General features: G+C 40.0%; 1 protein-coding gene across 1 annotated transcript; it reads left to right on the top strand.

The window, feature by feature from the left end:
* Positions 1–2,185: 2,185 nt before the first annotated feature.
* On the top strand, positions 2,186–9,891 carry LOC121607942 (up-regulator of cell proliferation-like). Its single transcript, XM_041939011.1, has 3 exons — positions 2,186–2,253; positions 2,503–2,582; positions 4,236–9,891. Exons 2-3 carry the CDS (start codon positions 2,546–2,548, stop codon positions 8,891–8,893), a joined length of 4,695 nt encoding a protein of 1,564 aa, XP_041794945.1. The 5' UTR covers positions 2,186–2,253; positions 2,503–2,545; the 3' UTR covers positions 8,894–9,891.
* The last annotated feature ends 6,361 nt before the right edge of the window (positions 9,892–16,252 follow it).

Raw genomic sequence — 16,252 nt, forward strand, 5'->3', positions numbered from 1 at the left:
GGTGAGAGAAACTGAATCCTTATGCTGTAAAAATTGAAATTGGTGTCTAACATGCAGTGTTTCATTTTAAAACAAGAAATAGAAACAAAGAAATAAATTCACCAAAATGTAAACAAGTGTGTCAGTTAGAGAGAGTCAGTTCATTTCTGTTCTTTCTTTGTTTGAGGTGTAAAATTCACTGAAACAGTCTAAAATGATTTTATTTTAAAAATTCCCTTTTTATTGTCTTGTTGACCTATTCCTCAGTATCAGAGATGGAAACATCATCGTATCAGACCTGACCATTTTCAAATGTTAATTTCATCATTGTGGGTGTGACGCTGCCATCCAGTGGCTCCCCTGCAGAACAGCACAGTGACGTCTGCTGCTGAGGAGCATGAAGGAGGTCTCTTCTCCTCAGTTCTGTGTGTGTGTGTGTGTGTGTGTGTGTGTGTGTGTGTGTGTGTGTGTGTGTGCCTGTGAGCACATGTGCATCCTTGTACATATATCTTGAACCAATCTGAGTTGAGTCTTTGGGATTGAGGACATTTTGGCTGGTCCTCACTTTCAAATAGATTTTTAAAGGACCGTTTGAAGGTTCAGACTCGGTTTTACTTTACAGAACAATCACCCTAAATACACCTGCTGAATTCAAGAAGATGATTTAGTGAAGGAATACCAGATGCAAACTGTTGTTGCTGTGGCTGGTTGTGGTTGACTGCTGACAGACTGGTTTGATGCATACCTGAGATTTTTGCCGGATCAGAATGCTGTCCAGGCATGTTAGCCCTACTTAGCAGATTTAGCTTTTGTTTGCATGCTACATGCTACTTTTTGGCCAAACATACTGCTGGTATAGTAAGCAGTTTGGTTTAGGAAACACTTCTGGATGCACGGCGACAGCTACACTGAGTCTGATAAACTTTTATTACTGAGGTCAGTAGGTTCAATTGTTTTCAGCTTCTTTTATTGTTAGACCACAGCTCTGTCCTTCAAACCGTCTGCTCCATGTTGTAAATCTTCTTATGATCATCTTTCCTTGTCTACACCCAAGCTACAAACTTCTATCTTATGGAATCTCTGACATCGATTATCATCGAAAGTGAACTGGTTTCATGTCACGTGTCTGTGAGCTCGGTAGTTTAGTCAAAAGCTGTATTATGAGGAGGAGAAGTAACTCCCTGCACTGTTTTACAGTAACACATAAAACCAGACCAACCAGCTCTCAAAACATAAAAGCTATAATGCACAAACGGTGATTCGTCCTTTAACGATGTGTTGACGATGCAGCTGAAACAAATCAGTCCGGCTGACACAGAAGATTACTGGCAGCTTTAAGGAAGTACAGAAGAACTGTGCCAGTAAACAGGCTGGCACTGATCCACTGATGGCCGATAACCTGCTGGATTACATTTCTGCAGTTACAGCAGTAAGGAGCAGTCTGACGATGCTTTTGCTCTTTACTTGAAGGGTGTTGGCGACAATGTTTTTTTACTCAGAAACACATTCCTGCACGTAGACAGCAAAAAGACAGATGAAAGCAAATGAAAGAAACTGTACTGTGTACTGTACAGTGTATAGTATGTACTGTGCTGTACGTAGGATACCTGATTTTCTTTTTTAATTTTTTTTCTTTCTTTTTTTTCATTTTTGAAATTCTTTTTGTGGTTTGCACAGTTGTAATTTTTTGCTCTGTTTGTTCTTATTTGCACCTTTATTATTCTTGTTCTTCCTATTGTTCTTATTTTGCACCTTATTGTTCCTATTGTTCTTATTTGCACCTCCATTTGCTGTTTGTACCCCCCCCCGTGTGTTCTGAAGAGCTTCCGCAAGAGTGAATTTCTCCATTGTGAGATTAAAAAGTTTTATCTAATATAATCTAAACACCTTCAGCCCTTTTACAACAAATACATTTTGATCAATAATAGTTAATAGTTAAAGTCAATGAGACCAATGAGTTTTAATTTTTTTTTTTTAATATATATATATGCACATACATACATATACAATGAACAATAAGTGACATATAACTTTATTTACCATCTGGATGTCTAAAATTAAGTCTGGTTGTTAGGAGAATTATGTGGGATTTATACGATCCAGACAAGTTATTGATAACACAGTAAGGTTGTTGTTGTACAAACTCAGAACAAGATGAATGATGAATGATGTGAACCAGTTGTTCAGGTGTGTGAACGCCTTCGGTTTCTTTGTGCTGTATAAAAAGCACAGCTGACACAGACGATCTCAGAGCCTCCTGCTGCATGATGTCAGGTGAGTCACACAGAAACTTTATTTAACTATTTCACTCTTTTCAACTTGGTCTGAATCATCCAAATATATTGATTTTACTTACCTGCAATTAGTCGTCAAGTGCTTTAACTGGAAGTAGACATAACTGTATCCAATCAATGACTGAGAAGAATACTGTGTTTGACCGCTGCAAATGATCTGCAGTGAGTCTCAATGAGTACAATGTTTGATTCTTTGGAACAAAGTAAATTATATTCATTTTCCCTCCAGGTTTTAAAGCACAGTTAAGGGCAGTTCACGGAAAAGTCGGATCATGTCTACAGTGAACAAAGAAGGACAAGAGCCTGCAGGTACTACTAACAATACTCACATACCCACAAACAAATGGCATTTTCTCATTCTTTAAATAAAGTAGAAGACATTAAAAATATCTCTGCCATTAAAACTCGTGGATAACAGTGACTGGCAAAATGTTTCACTTCATGCAGACGTCAGACCAGCGTACAGTTTTCTTGAGATACCTGTGATTATGTGATTATGTGATGGCACTAGTTGAGTTATTATTTTTGTGGCCTACAGAGTTATGTAACATGTCAAAAGTACAACTTAATTTTAACTAATCTATCTACATTCATTATTTCCCCGTTTCAATTGTGAAACACTTGTTTCAAAGTCTGTTTCTATATGAGCACTATAAATTAATCATTTATCATCCTTTGAATGATAGACAATAATGACTCAGATATTGGGCAACACTGTAATGGTGATTTACAGGTTGTACATATGATGGTCTGGGAGCTATAAATAGCCACCATCATGTATAATAGCAGCTATTCCGTTTATGCACCTTCACAATCACAACATACTGCAGCTACTTACAGTTTGTCAGCTGCTTTACACTGAAACTGCAATCACTGTAGTGTGTTGTGTTTCCACTGATCTGATATGAATTATGAAGAATACAATGTTTTTGTTTCTGTGGTAGTAACAGTGATTGACTGAAACTAAAGATATTACATTTATGTTGTCCCTGGGTTTTAAAGCTGAGGGGAGTCAGACCGTGTCTACAAAGAACACAGAAGGACAAGAGCCTGCAGTTACACTCCCATTTAGACTACTTTTATCTGTTCATTCATTCATTCATCCCACCTTGTTTGTACATACTGTATGTACATGCATGTACACATGCAGTTTTTTTAAAATAAGATAATTTAGTTTTTTTATTAAGGGGTCACCAAATGTTTCCAAACACAAATCATGACTAATTCACGTTTTGTCAAGGGAGAACTGAAACTGAGCATTACAGGCATCCTGTGGGGGTTTTGACCTCGAGGTCACACACAATGTGTCACAGAGAGAAACATGACTTTTGTTTGTTTACAAAAAACTCCGCAGGGCATCTTTACATGAAATCCTTCTTAAAAATACTGAGGAGGAAACTTCTTTACAGGTGAAAGGATGAAATGAGGAAAGTAAAGCATCTGAAGCAACAGGTGGGGACAGTTACCCTGTGCCATGCCAGATCCAACAGGATGTCACTGTAAAAGCAGCTGTTTAACTTGATTACATGTTGCAGGTGAACTTGTCAGCCTGTTGCCTGCAGCTCTTTGTTGCTGCATATGCTTCACTGCAACATTTAAACATTTAAAACAGTGACACCTGCAGTACAGGATGTGTCTGCGTCTTGTTTTTCGATAAATCAAAAAGTCTACTAAAACAGCAAGTATGTACAATTCAGTCTGGTAACAGGCCCAGTTAGTGCATGCATTTTAAATTTTTAGCCACAACTAAACTGTTACTGACATAAATGTGTACTTAACGGAGTAATTCAAAATTTTGCAAATAGACAATTAATCAATACCACACTCTGCTCCCAGTTGTTTTCATTAAGAAATACTCATAGCAAGCAACTCAAATCACACACACACACACATACTCATACAATACACTACATGTTACCTGCTGTTAATATCTAAAAGTGATCCTCTCTTTCTCTTTGACAGTCCTACTCAACTTCCTGTCCAAACTTGGACTGAAGAAATTTTATCCCAACAAGCTCACTCTTCGGTCGCTCTTGGAGATTAACAAAAACAGCATATATGAAGAAGCAGTTCTATCAGTGGAGGAAATACCATGGTGCTTCCTCAGAAAACTATTTAAAATCAATGCAGAATGCAGGAACTTAACACAACTATCGAACAATTACGATGAAAACAATGACCTCTTTGACCTGGACCTTTACACTGCAGATGATTCTGCAGATGATAATGAGGTCAACCCTCTCGACCTCATAGTGGCACTCTTTCTTTGTGCTGACAGCTTCTTGCAACAGGAAATGGCCCTGAAGATGTCAATGTGTCAGTTTTCTGTCCCATTCATGTTGCCCCATGGCAATAACAGCCAGTGTACCCTGATGCTGTGGGCTCTGAGGGACATCGTCAAAGAGTGGTGTCCACATGCTTTGTCTGAATCAAGAGGCTTTGTTGAAGATAACATTGTCCAAGCAAATATACCATTCTATTCATTTGTGAGGCTGAAACACTGCAGTTTATCCAAGTCCCAGATTTTGAATCATGTTCTCAGTCGTGGCCAACAGAATCACAACATCTTCATACACAGAGATGTGGAAGGAGGGTCACTTGACAGAAGGATTGCAAATGGTTTGGTCGAGGTTTGCTGGTACCTTCCTTGTGGAAGAGAAAATCTTGACATATTTCCAGAGCCAGTTGCCTTTGCCAATTTGCGAGGAGACATTTATGAATCACTCGCGCAGTTCACTTTCCTTTTTCAAGTGTCAACTGCTACCTTTGTATTCCTGGACAAAGTTGAAGAAAATGAGCATAAGATTCTGACTTCTCTTCCAGAAGCAAGCTCCAAACTGTTCTTGGTTGTTAACCCCAAGGCAGAGAATAAAATGGACATGATGTCTGTGAAGAAAACATGTCAGGATTTAGATTTACCACAGACCAAGGTCAAAATCAAAGACTCAAGAGTAAATGTAGCAGAGTTTTCAAAGAAACTTTGTGCAGCCATCAAGGCATCCCTGTTTGATGTCAAAACCACAATCAGCATTGTGAATATGGTTGGCAAAGCAGTTGAACTCGGTCTGTCTGTGGATGAAAGCAAAAGCGCCAAACAAATGAAAGTAGCTGATGAGATCATGGACGGCATCGGGGTGCGAAGTATCTCTCACTACAAGAAACAGCAACTTCCTCTGCAAGGAGATAACTGGAAAAGGTTATCGCTGTTAGAGAAGAAGGAATGCAGGATGAAGGTAAGCAGTACCTCAGGCCTTGAAGAGTATAAATCTCAGCTACAGGCAGAAAAACAAAAACTCAGGGAGGAGCAACGCAAACAAAAACTTTCGAAAGGAATGAAGAGTTTTATTGAAAACTTATCCACAAACGACAAAGAGAAAAGAGATTTTTTCCTCAAGTCGATGAAATTCAAGTTTAATACACATTCTCGGGACAAACTTAGTGTGCTGCGTAGCAAATTCAAAGAGCAATGCAAGAGGAAAGATGCTAAACTGATTGCAGAGTTGGATCAGGCTTTGCTGGATAGCTCTTTAGGAACAGAGCATTACATGAGAGAGATGGGACTGATCTATGAGGTTTTCTTGCAGTCAGAAGAAAGTGCAGATGAAATGTCTCACCTCCCTGCTTTGGCTGCTGAAATGCTCTTGGATGGATATCCTTTAGAGCTCTTGGATGGAGATGCTTCCAACGTCCCAGAGAGATGGGTGACAGATGTGCTGATGGAGCTTCACAAGATGGTCGGAGAGAAGAGCAGACTGTTGGTGCTGACTGTGTTGGGCGTTCAAAGTACCGGGAAGTCGACGCTCCTCAACACCATGTTTGGTGTGCAGTTTCCTGTCAGCAGTGGCAGATGCACAAGAGGAGCTTTCATGCTCTTCCTCAAAGTTGGAGAGGATATAAAAAGGGACTTGAATTTTGACTTTATAATTCTGATTGACACAGAGGGTCTAAAGTCTCCTGAACTGGCACAACTAGAGGACAGTTATGAGCATGACAACCAGCTGGCAACCTTTGTCATTGGTTTAAGCGATGTCACCATTATAAACATCGCAATGGAGAACGCCATTGAAATGAAAGATGTCCTGCAGATCGCAGCTCATGCATTCTTGAGAATGAAACAAATTGGTAAAAAGCCAGTTTGCCATTTTGTGCACCAGAATGTTGCTGGAGTTTCAGCTCACGCAAAGAGCATGACTGAAAGGAAACATCTCTTGGACCAGCTCAATGAAATGACTCAAATTGCAGCTGAAATGGAAAGGCAGCCTTCCATACAGGCATTCACAGATGTGCTAGACTATGACATGGAGCAAAACAACTGGAACATCCCAGGACTCTGGCATGGGACCCCACCAATGGCACCAGTAAACACAGGTTACAGTGAAGCTGTAGCCGAGTTCAAGAGAAACCTTTTGGTGACACTGAAAAGAGACAGAAGCAGTGAAGCCTCACAGATCCCAGAGTTTCTGGAATGGATGAGAAGTCTGTGGAAAGCAGTAAAATATGAGAACTTCATCTTTAGTTTCAGAAACACTCTTGTTGCTCATGCATACAACAATCTTTGCAAAGAGTTCAATCAATGGGAATGGGAGTTCAGGAGAGAGATCCTCTCCTGGCTAAAAGAAGCAGAGTTAGAAATCTTAAATACTGACAATGAATCTCAGATGGAAACTTGGAATAGACTGGTCACATCAAAAAAATCAGAGGTGCCCGATAAAATAGAACTCCAACAAAAAATAATAAAGGAGAAGCTCTGTGCATACTACAAAAGGAAAGACAGACATGTAAATCTGATAGAGAAATACAAAACTGACTTTCTCAACAGTATCAACAGTCTTGCAAATGAGATCAAGCGTTTAGCGTGTACTAAACTGGACTGTGTGCTTGAGCTAAAAATAGGTTTAAAAAAGGCTCAGGACATACAGAGGAAATACAGAGATGTGATTGAAGAGCAAGTCATGAAGCTCCTGACCGACTGCAAAGACTCCAGACTGCCAGATGAACAGGTGACGCAGGAGTTTGAAAAGATGTGGGCGAAAGCCACTGAAAATCTACCTGGTCTGACAGAACGAGACGTGTCTGCATGCATCCTCAACCAACTGAGAAAACATTTCTCAAATCACAATGCAAATGAGAAATTGCAAAATATTGATGAGCTAAGTAAAATGGGTAAGGATCAATTTAAGATCAGATGGAATCATACTGACTGCTTTGTGAAGAAGTTTCTTTGGAGTGCAGATTTACAGAGCTTTGCAGACAACATCATTGAGACTTCCACACAGTTTATTCTTGATAAAATGAATACAAATGAAGATTACCATGAATCCTTCACAAGAGACCTTCTGGAACAGATGGATGAAAGCCTACAACATGGCTACACGCACTACAACACAAATGCGCAGTTTGAGATAGACCTGAAACTTCACATCTGTGGCATTGCCTCGAGGGAATTCCTGAAAATGCACCGGAAATTCATTTCAGACAATGACTCTCGAAATCAGCTGGAGAAGTACAAGCCTCAGTACTTATCAGACTTTCTGGATTTATACAAACAGAGAGATCACTGCCAGCGCAAAGCAGCTGAGTTCGTCAGATGCTGTATCAAACCTGCTGTTGAGGAGTACATCCGCAGATTTCTGGGGATAAACATTGTGGATGAAATTGTGACAAGTTCGAGTTCAGCAGAGTACAGTTCCCGCTCCCTCTTCCAGTACAACATTCAGAAAGAGTTGCTGCAGAATGACGACTTCAACAGCTTTGTCAAGTACATTAGTAAGTATGAGATCTATGTTAAGGATTGGATATTTCAGCACATCTTGCAAAAAATGTCAGAGGACAAAGCTTTGTGCAAGCTGAAAAATAAGCAACTGCAGGTCATCGTTAAAAAAATAATAGAAGCAACAGAACGAGCCTCAAAAGGAGTGGATGGCGTTCTGCTGCCAGATACCCAGCGAAGCATCACTGAGCTCATCACCAAGATGCGCATATATCTGATTAAAGACATCTCACTTTCAGTGGAGGCTGAAAGACGTACCTTGTTTCAAATCCAAAGTACATGCCACCCGTTTATCAACAGCCTCAAGACCTCAATAGAAGACTTACAAAAACAGCTTCAGGAGGAATTCTCCAGCTCAGACAACATCACCCAGACTCTGAACAAGCTCCCTAATAAACCACAAGATGAACTTTTTAGGCGGGTGTTTGGCTGTGGACAAAAATGTCCATTTTGTAAAGTCCCTTGTGAGGCTGGAGGCAAAAAACACAAGCTACATCATGCATCTGTTCATCGGCCACAAGGTCTTGGTAGTTATCGGAATATAGACAGTCAGAAGCTGGTCGAAACACTGTGTACAACGTCTGTGTACGGTGAACGCGTCTTCAGAAACACAGACACTAAAGAGGAGTGGCATCCTTACAAGGAGTACACCACGTACTATCCAGACTGGCACATTCCTCCCGACCCCTCCATAGAGGCATCTGACTACTGGAAGTACGTCCTGGTAAAATACAATGACAGATTTGCTAAAGAGTACAAAGCCAATCCAGCTGATGTTCCAGAGGCCTGGAGGTGCATCACGAAGGAACAAGCACTGAAAGGCTTAAAAGTTGCCTTCAACATTAAATGAACAATCGACAGAAGACTCCTAAAGAATGTGAAACATGAAGGAACATTACTAGAAATCATTTAGTAACTGTATAATAAAGACGGATCAATCCTGTTTAAAAATCAGCAAACTAGGCTGAACAAGTGTCCCACAAAACTTGAAGATGAGGCGTAAAGTATTTTTCCAGCCGAGTTCGAGATCATTAAAATGTGTCAGATGTTGTGAAACTGCATTCAGTGTAAATATAATTTCAGTTTGACAGAATGCAGGATGAGGTGTTTTATTTTTGAAATGTATTCTGACGTGATTCTTCTCTGAACTTCTGACGTACAGATACTTTATTTTAGAGAAATGACAGTTGAACAAGTTGCACAGACATTTTTATTTTTAATGGTTACCTGCATGATTCTTTTCACACAGAAAAGTAAATTGATATGTTTGATAACAGTCTACAGATTACAGATTTGTCATATTGATGCAAATCATTTCTTAGTTGATGTGTAAATAAAGGACAGAGCAGAGTGGGAAAACTTTGCTGCACATGTGATGTGTTGTGATGTGTTAAGGCCATGAACAAAGTGGAATCAGTGAATTTATGTCACACTTGTCTTTTTCCTTCATGTTTCTCTTCCTCATTATTAGTATTTCATGATTAAGAGTTAGTTAACTCTCATTATTTCTGGTGCATTATTATTTTATCTCACTTTGGGCAGCCCTGTTCTAAACTCTCAAAATGAATGAGAGAGAAATAGTTTTTTTTTGTCTGACTTAAACATGTTTTAAACCGTCTTTTTATTTTTACAAATGTGCTTCTTTATTCATGTTGTTACATCACTTGATGCATAATGAATAGTGCTCATGATAACACTAATATGATTATGATGATAATGTCATTACTACTGTAATATTTACCAGATGCATTTGTAATCATTACTTGCCATAACATTTTAAAAACAGAGAAAGATGTATGTGTATCACCAATATTTAAATAAAAAGTCATGTAACTTTAAATAAAGTCTCCTTTAATAGCACCATCTTTTTGTTAATTAGCAGGATTTTAATTGGTAGATTTACCTTTTCTTATTTACTAAGTAGGAATATTCTTCCCCTTCAAGTATAAATCCAGAACATGATAAAAAAAAAAATCAAATGACATAATGGTAATATGTAATTAACAATAATAAGCTTATTGTCAAAGGAAAACGAAAAGAATTTGTATACCTCTGGGAACCATATATGAACATTATAGAAGCTGGGAAGTAGGCCTCATCTGTAAAATGTGGATCATGATTTATATTTAAATGTATTTATGTATTTTATTTTATTTTTTATTTTAGGACACTCCATTTCCAACCCAGTCTCACAAAACGTTGTGAAACTGTCACGTTAATTAATCAATTGTTTCGTGCGTGCCGACACGATATCCTCACTTTTTTCGTGCTACCCATAACGGATTTCAAAGTAATGTATTTTAATGGGAAGTTTATTTCGAGACAGGTCCATGGAACCGCAATGGGACACAGGTACGCTCCCTCATATGCAAATTTGTACATGAGCGAGTGGGAGAGAAGCGCTCTTCAAAAGTGTCCTTTTCAGCCCTCTTTTTATTTTCGTTTTTTAGATGATATCATAGGCGCCTGGGAACACGGAGAGGAGAGATTTTTACAGTTTATAAACATTTTAAACCAGCATCACTCGTCTATCAAAGTAAAACATAGCCTGGATACTAACGAAATTAACTTTCTGGACACTACAGTGTACTTTCAAAATGTCGACAAGCACAACAAAAAACTATTGACGAAAATTTATTTCAAGCCGAGAGATACCCACGCACTGTTACATAAGACGAGCTTTCACCCTAAACATACCTTCAAGGGCATAGTTAAATCACAAATCATCAGATTCCACCGCATTTGCTCACTTCCGACAGATCTGGAAAATGCCATAACAATTTTGTTTACCAGCTTAAGACGAAGAGGTTATTCCAAACGCTTCCTCCGCTCTATTAAAAGCAGCACACTGGCATCCCTCCGATCCGCGACAGGTGCAGCTGAATCAGGTAATCCACCACAAAATGGCGACCAGCAGGCCCAGAACAACAATAACGGCACAGGTGCAATTGTACCCCTCATTACAACCTTCTCCAATCAATATACGGAACTACACAGCCTACTCAAAACCAACTTTCGAAATAAAATGACAGACCATCCACTCCTAAATGACTATAAGGTAATTTCGGCTTTAAGAAAAAATAAAAACCTGAAAGACAGACTGGTTAAAGCCGCATTTGGGAGACACATTAATATAAATAAGACACAAGATGGCTGGAAATTTAAACCTATTATATTTTTATATAATCCATACAGTGGCAGAGGGGTAGCAGTGACTGGGAATCTGTCTATAAATGAAAAAAACGCAGTCTACTGTATACAGTGTCCAGAATGTAAATTATTGTACATTGGAGAAACAGTAAACACAATCCAGGCTAGAATTAAACAACACCTTTATAATATTAGGAATAACAAATTACAAACTCCACTGGTGAATCACTTCCGTACCCATCCCACGCAACAGCTGATCATCATGGGTCTTGAGACCTGTGCGACATGGACGGGAGGTCAGAGAAGATGGAGGGAGGGATGCTGGATCGACAGGTTGAAGACTCGCATCCCTCTGGGTCTCAATGTCCACTAGGGAGGACTCCTCCTCCCTTCCTCCTTTTCCTTCCCTCCCGGGGAGGGGGAGGGGGAGAGAGGGAGAGAGATGACACTATTTATGCCATTTTAAAAATTATTTATGAAATAAATAAATATATTATACAACTTCCACAATGGGTCATTCTTTTTAACATTGAGGACTAAGTGTGACTTTACTTAACTACTAGTCCTTTAGATGAGAAATTTTAAGGTAGTGTGAGTATGAACTTGATGAATTTACAATGGTCTCTTAGTAAAGATATTAAATTATTAAATTATTAAATTATTTTTAATTCTCGCACTTATTTAAATTATTTTATTTATCCATCTGCATGATTTACGGATTGTCTGTTGTGATTTTATGCACTTATACATTTATCTACATATGTGTTCTCTATTTTATATGGTGTGTTTAAATAAATTCACATAGCATGTAATTGATTTCTTGTGTGAACACCTGGGACACTCAGCACTTTTTTGAATTATTGCATGGTTTGCTGTGACATAAGACTTATTTTATGTATTTCCTTTTTTTATATATATATATTTCAGACCTCCTTTAATCATGTATTTACCATCTATTTAATTATTTATTATTAATCTACTTATTTACTATTTATTTATATATTTATATATTTATTTGCTATTTAACATTTTACTATGAGACCTCTGCATACTCCTACTCACCTACTATAAGGACCCAGCATAGCCATACTCCACTGAAGACACCAGGGGGGAGTGTGGACTTGGCGGCCTTGCCCTGACCCCTGTGCCAGTGCACCAAAAACCAGGACTCTGTTAAAAAATAAAATCCAATACCCCCAAGACCTAACCCTATGGGTTTAGTGCCCTGGAAGCTCCAATCTATTAATTTTGCCCCTTGTCTGGCTTTGTGGTATATTGGTAGGATTTTTCCTTTATTTGAATGATTATCGACCTGTTCTGAGTCTCCTTCTCCTACAGGTGTCACGTGCAGCAGTGCCATGGCATTTTGAGGACCCCGCTTGCTAGAGGTAAGTGTGGTTTTTGAGGTGGGGGGATCAGAGAGGGTGTTTTTGTTTAGATCATCAGCATTGTTATGCTTGTCAGACCCATTTCTCATCATGAGTTTCCTCCCCACCTCTGTTTGAGTAGACGAGGCCACCACTTTCCTCAGCTGGGGGTCCAGGCGCGGTGCTGGCACTGCCGCTGGTCCTGTGGAGGGAGTAGGTGGGTCAGAGGTTAAGACTGTGATTAAAGGACCCTCCTCTAAAATAGCCACATTAGATAAGACACATTTGTTTATTATTGGCTTGTGTCTCGGTTGATTATTTTTTATGGGTTTGGAGGAGACGTTGAGCTGAATCCTCCTTCTTTTCTTCTCTTTCCAGGGCTTTCCTGTTCTCTGGGGGATGACAAAATCATCCCCTGAGGCTGACTGGCTAGTGTGTTTTTCTGACTGTAAGATCTCCCCCTCCAGAACGCTGGTTATGGAGGATGGAGAAGAGGGATGACAGGGAGGGGGAGGAGGAGAGTAAGAAGGTGTGGACAACGGAGGAGGAGGGGCGTCAGGACCTCGTTTTGAGGGGTGAGGATGAGCCTGGAACCCTCCTCGGACCGTTTCCACCTGTGTTAATTTTTTAACCAAGACAATAGGGGATAAGGTTAAGAGAGGAAGCTTTTCAGTTTCCTGGTCAAGAGGGGCTCTAGCTGCACGTTCTGCTATCTTAGGTGTAGATTGTGTCTGGGGGGAAGGAAAACATGTTAGATTCAGGACATGGTCCACCAGGGTTGGTTTTGGACCCAGATAGAGTGATTTCTGATGGGCCATATGTTTCTTAGGGGCAGGAAGAGGTGGAAATTCTTCAGTGTCCCCCAAGTTCAGCTGTCTGGGGTTCACGTCCTCCACCAGCGGCTGTGCAGGTGGAGGGGATCGAGCATCACAGGTGGGTAAGGGGTTTCTGTGAGCCTGCAGTAAAGCTTGTGCTTTTTGTACAGTCTCAGGCTTCAATTTAGCCTTATAGCGTTTTTTAGCCCAATTTACTGCAACCTGGAATGCTGTATCGTTAACTGGGTCTTTGTTGACTGCAAGAATTATCTTATGATAGTGTTCCTGCAGGATGAAGAGGTTCTTAGTCATCCAGGCCTCTGTGTTATTTGTTATGGCCTGTCTGACTTCATCCGAGGGTGAGGAGGGCTTAATAAATGCAGTTAGTTTTTTAACCTGCCTATACATGCCCTGCGGTGGACTCTGAGTGGCAATTGCTAAATCTATAATTTCTTTGTGGTGCACCGCCTGTAGTAGTTTAAAATTAGCTTTGGCTGTCTGCCTTGTAGTTACATCCAAGGCTAGCTGAGGTGTAGCTAATGTAGCTGTAGGCCTTCTATTTGGCCTATATGTCCTATGTGTGTCTATGTGCCGTGTGTTAGTGTCTCCATTCCTATCAGGTCCTCTGCTTCCCACTGGATGGCTGGATTGGACCGCCTTGGACCTGTGGGTAAAAACCATGGTTAGAGTGGAGCCTACCTGGGCCTGGGCCAGATGGCTCAGCAGGCCAGAGTCCTGTAGCAGCCACTGTCAGGAGCAGTTGTTGGTGTTCCTCTGTCTTCAGGGTCTGGAAAAACAAAGTCTGCAGACTGGTCGATGAAGAGCAGGTAAAATATCCAACAGCAGTTCACTTGTATGTTGATTCTCCTGTATGTGGTGTTAAAGGCTGCAATCCAGGTGCCAGTGGTGGTTAAAAAAAGGCCTGTGTATCAGGTGGCCCACTCTAACTGTTTAAAAAACAACTTTATTAAATAAACAAAGGTTAAAAAACACAATAAAAACCACACACTGCAGGGTTACTGACAGTGGGGTGTTAAAATTAGTTAAAAAGGGTCCTTGGTTAGGTCCAATACAGCCAAGATTCCCTAACGTTTCGCAGTATTTACTGCTTCCTCAGAGGGATTACCGTGGTGAGAGGGTCAGCCATTACTTAAAGAGTTGTAGGAAGGAGGAATCCCCCTCCCACAAGTCTCAGTGGCTGCTCTGATTGGTCAGTTTGGGGGTGTACCTGTCTGGGGTTTCTTAAAGGGACGGAGAGCACTAAGGTGAGTAAAACTGGTGGAATATAAATATAAAATGTTTATAAAAAGATTTAAAAGGATAGCTTATATGCGCATATATAAATATAAGAAAGGAAAGTTAAATGCCTACACACACACATACACACACATATGTATGCATGTATGCAGCTATGAGCATACACACATACACACACGTATATACCTCCACATATGTGTACAAAAAATGTAATAAGAGGGCAATCGAGGGCATAATAAAATGATAGAGGTTAGTTTTTAAGAGAAGGTGTGTTTGCATTCCAGGATATCTAAGAAGCAGCTGATCAGTCCAGTGCACCTAGAGCCTAAAAGGTGAGTGGTTAAACAGTGTTAGGATTTCAATACAGGGAAAAGAGGGTTTATTAAGTGTATGTATATCCCTCTGTCTCTTCTTCTTCTCTCCACAGGAAGCCCTTTTCCTGTGCATGTGGCCTGAGGTGAGGAGGTGTCCTTTCATTAGTGAACCTATGGGTTCACAAGAAGCAGATTTGGTGGCTGATGCCGCCCGCGGGGCTCGACATGGAGGAGAGGTCAAATCAGGTCCCTACAAACAAAGTGGAAAGTTATTAATCAGGGATAGCTTTAGGGCATTCAATCGTTCGCAACTGGACCTCGTCAGTTTGTCTTAGAAGACGTTTCGCCTCTCATCCGAGCAGGCTTCATCAGTTCGTACGCAACCAGACTAGACAGGACAGCTCTAGTCCAATGCAATGATGTTAGGTTCAAGTATTTATCCCCTGAGTGAGACCAACCCACAAAAACAAGAAGGGTTAGGATGTAGGAATAGAGATGCCCCCTCCAATTGGAGGGAACATAGTGCTCTGTCCTCAGACCAGGAGGCCGGCGGCCCCCACTGACAGGTTTGTCTTTGGTATTTAATAATAAAACTCTTTCCTTATTTGTTATTTTCCCTTTTCCCTCTCTTGTTTGGTTTTTACTATCCCTTTATCTATCCCTTCTCTCTTTCTCTGTTGGTATTCCTTTGTTTCTTACCCTTACTTTCCTTTTAATTCTTCATTTCTGTGACTTTTATTTTTGCCCTTTTCATTTGTTTTTCGTCTTTGTTTCTTTGCTTTCCTTTGTTTCTCTGTCTTCTTTGTTTCTTAGTTATCCTTTGTTTCTGTTTCTCTTTATTCTTCTTTGTTTCTTTGTTATTCTTTCTGTCTCTTTGTTTTTTTCTTCTGTGTGCTATGGGCGACGCGTTTCGGCAACCGTTTGTGCCTTCTTCAGGCCCGCACACAGGCATTATGGCACCCCCTGTACTTCTCAAATGGCACACCCAAAAAAACATATCCTCACTCTTCCCAATAAAAACCAAACTGACCATTTTGTCGTATCATGAACTTATTTTTATATATGAATTATTTATCCTTATAATGAAATACTTATCCTTTACTATTTATTTAGATTTTTAATTATATATTTATTTAGATTTTTAATTATATATTTATTTAGATTTTTAATTATATATTTATATTAGGTGAGGGGAAATATAATTTTATTTTTGCCAGGCTTGTGGTTACTGTTGCACTGGCACAGGGATTCAGGGAGACTGCACCCACACATCCCCTACTGAGTGAAAGATGCCTGTGTGTGCGTG

Source organism: Chelmon rostratus, chromosome 1 (genome assembly GCF_017976325.1).
Source record: "Chelmon rostratus isolate fCheRos1 chromosome 1, fCheRos1.pri, whole genome shotgun sequence".
Lineage (NCBI taxonomy): Eukaryota > Metazoa > Chordata > Actinopteri > Chaetodontiformes > Chaetodontidae > Chelmon > Chelmon rostratus.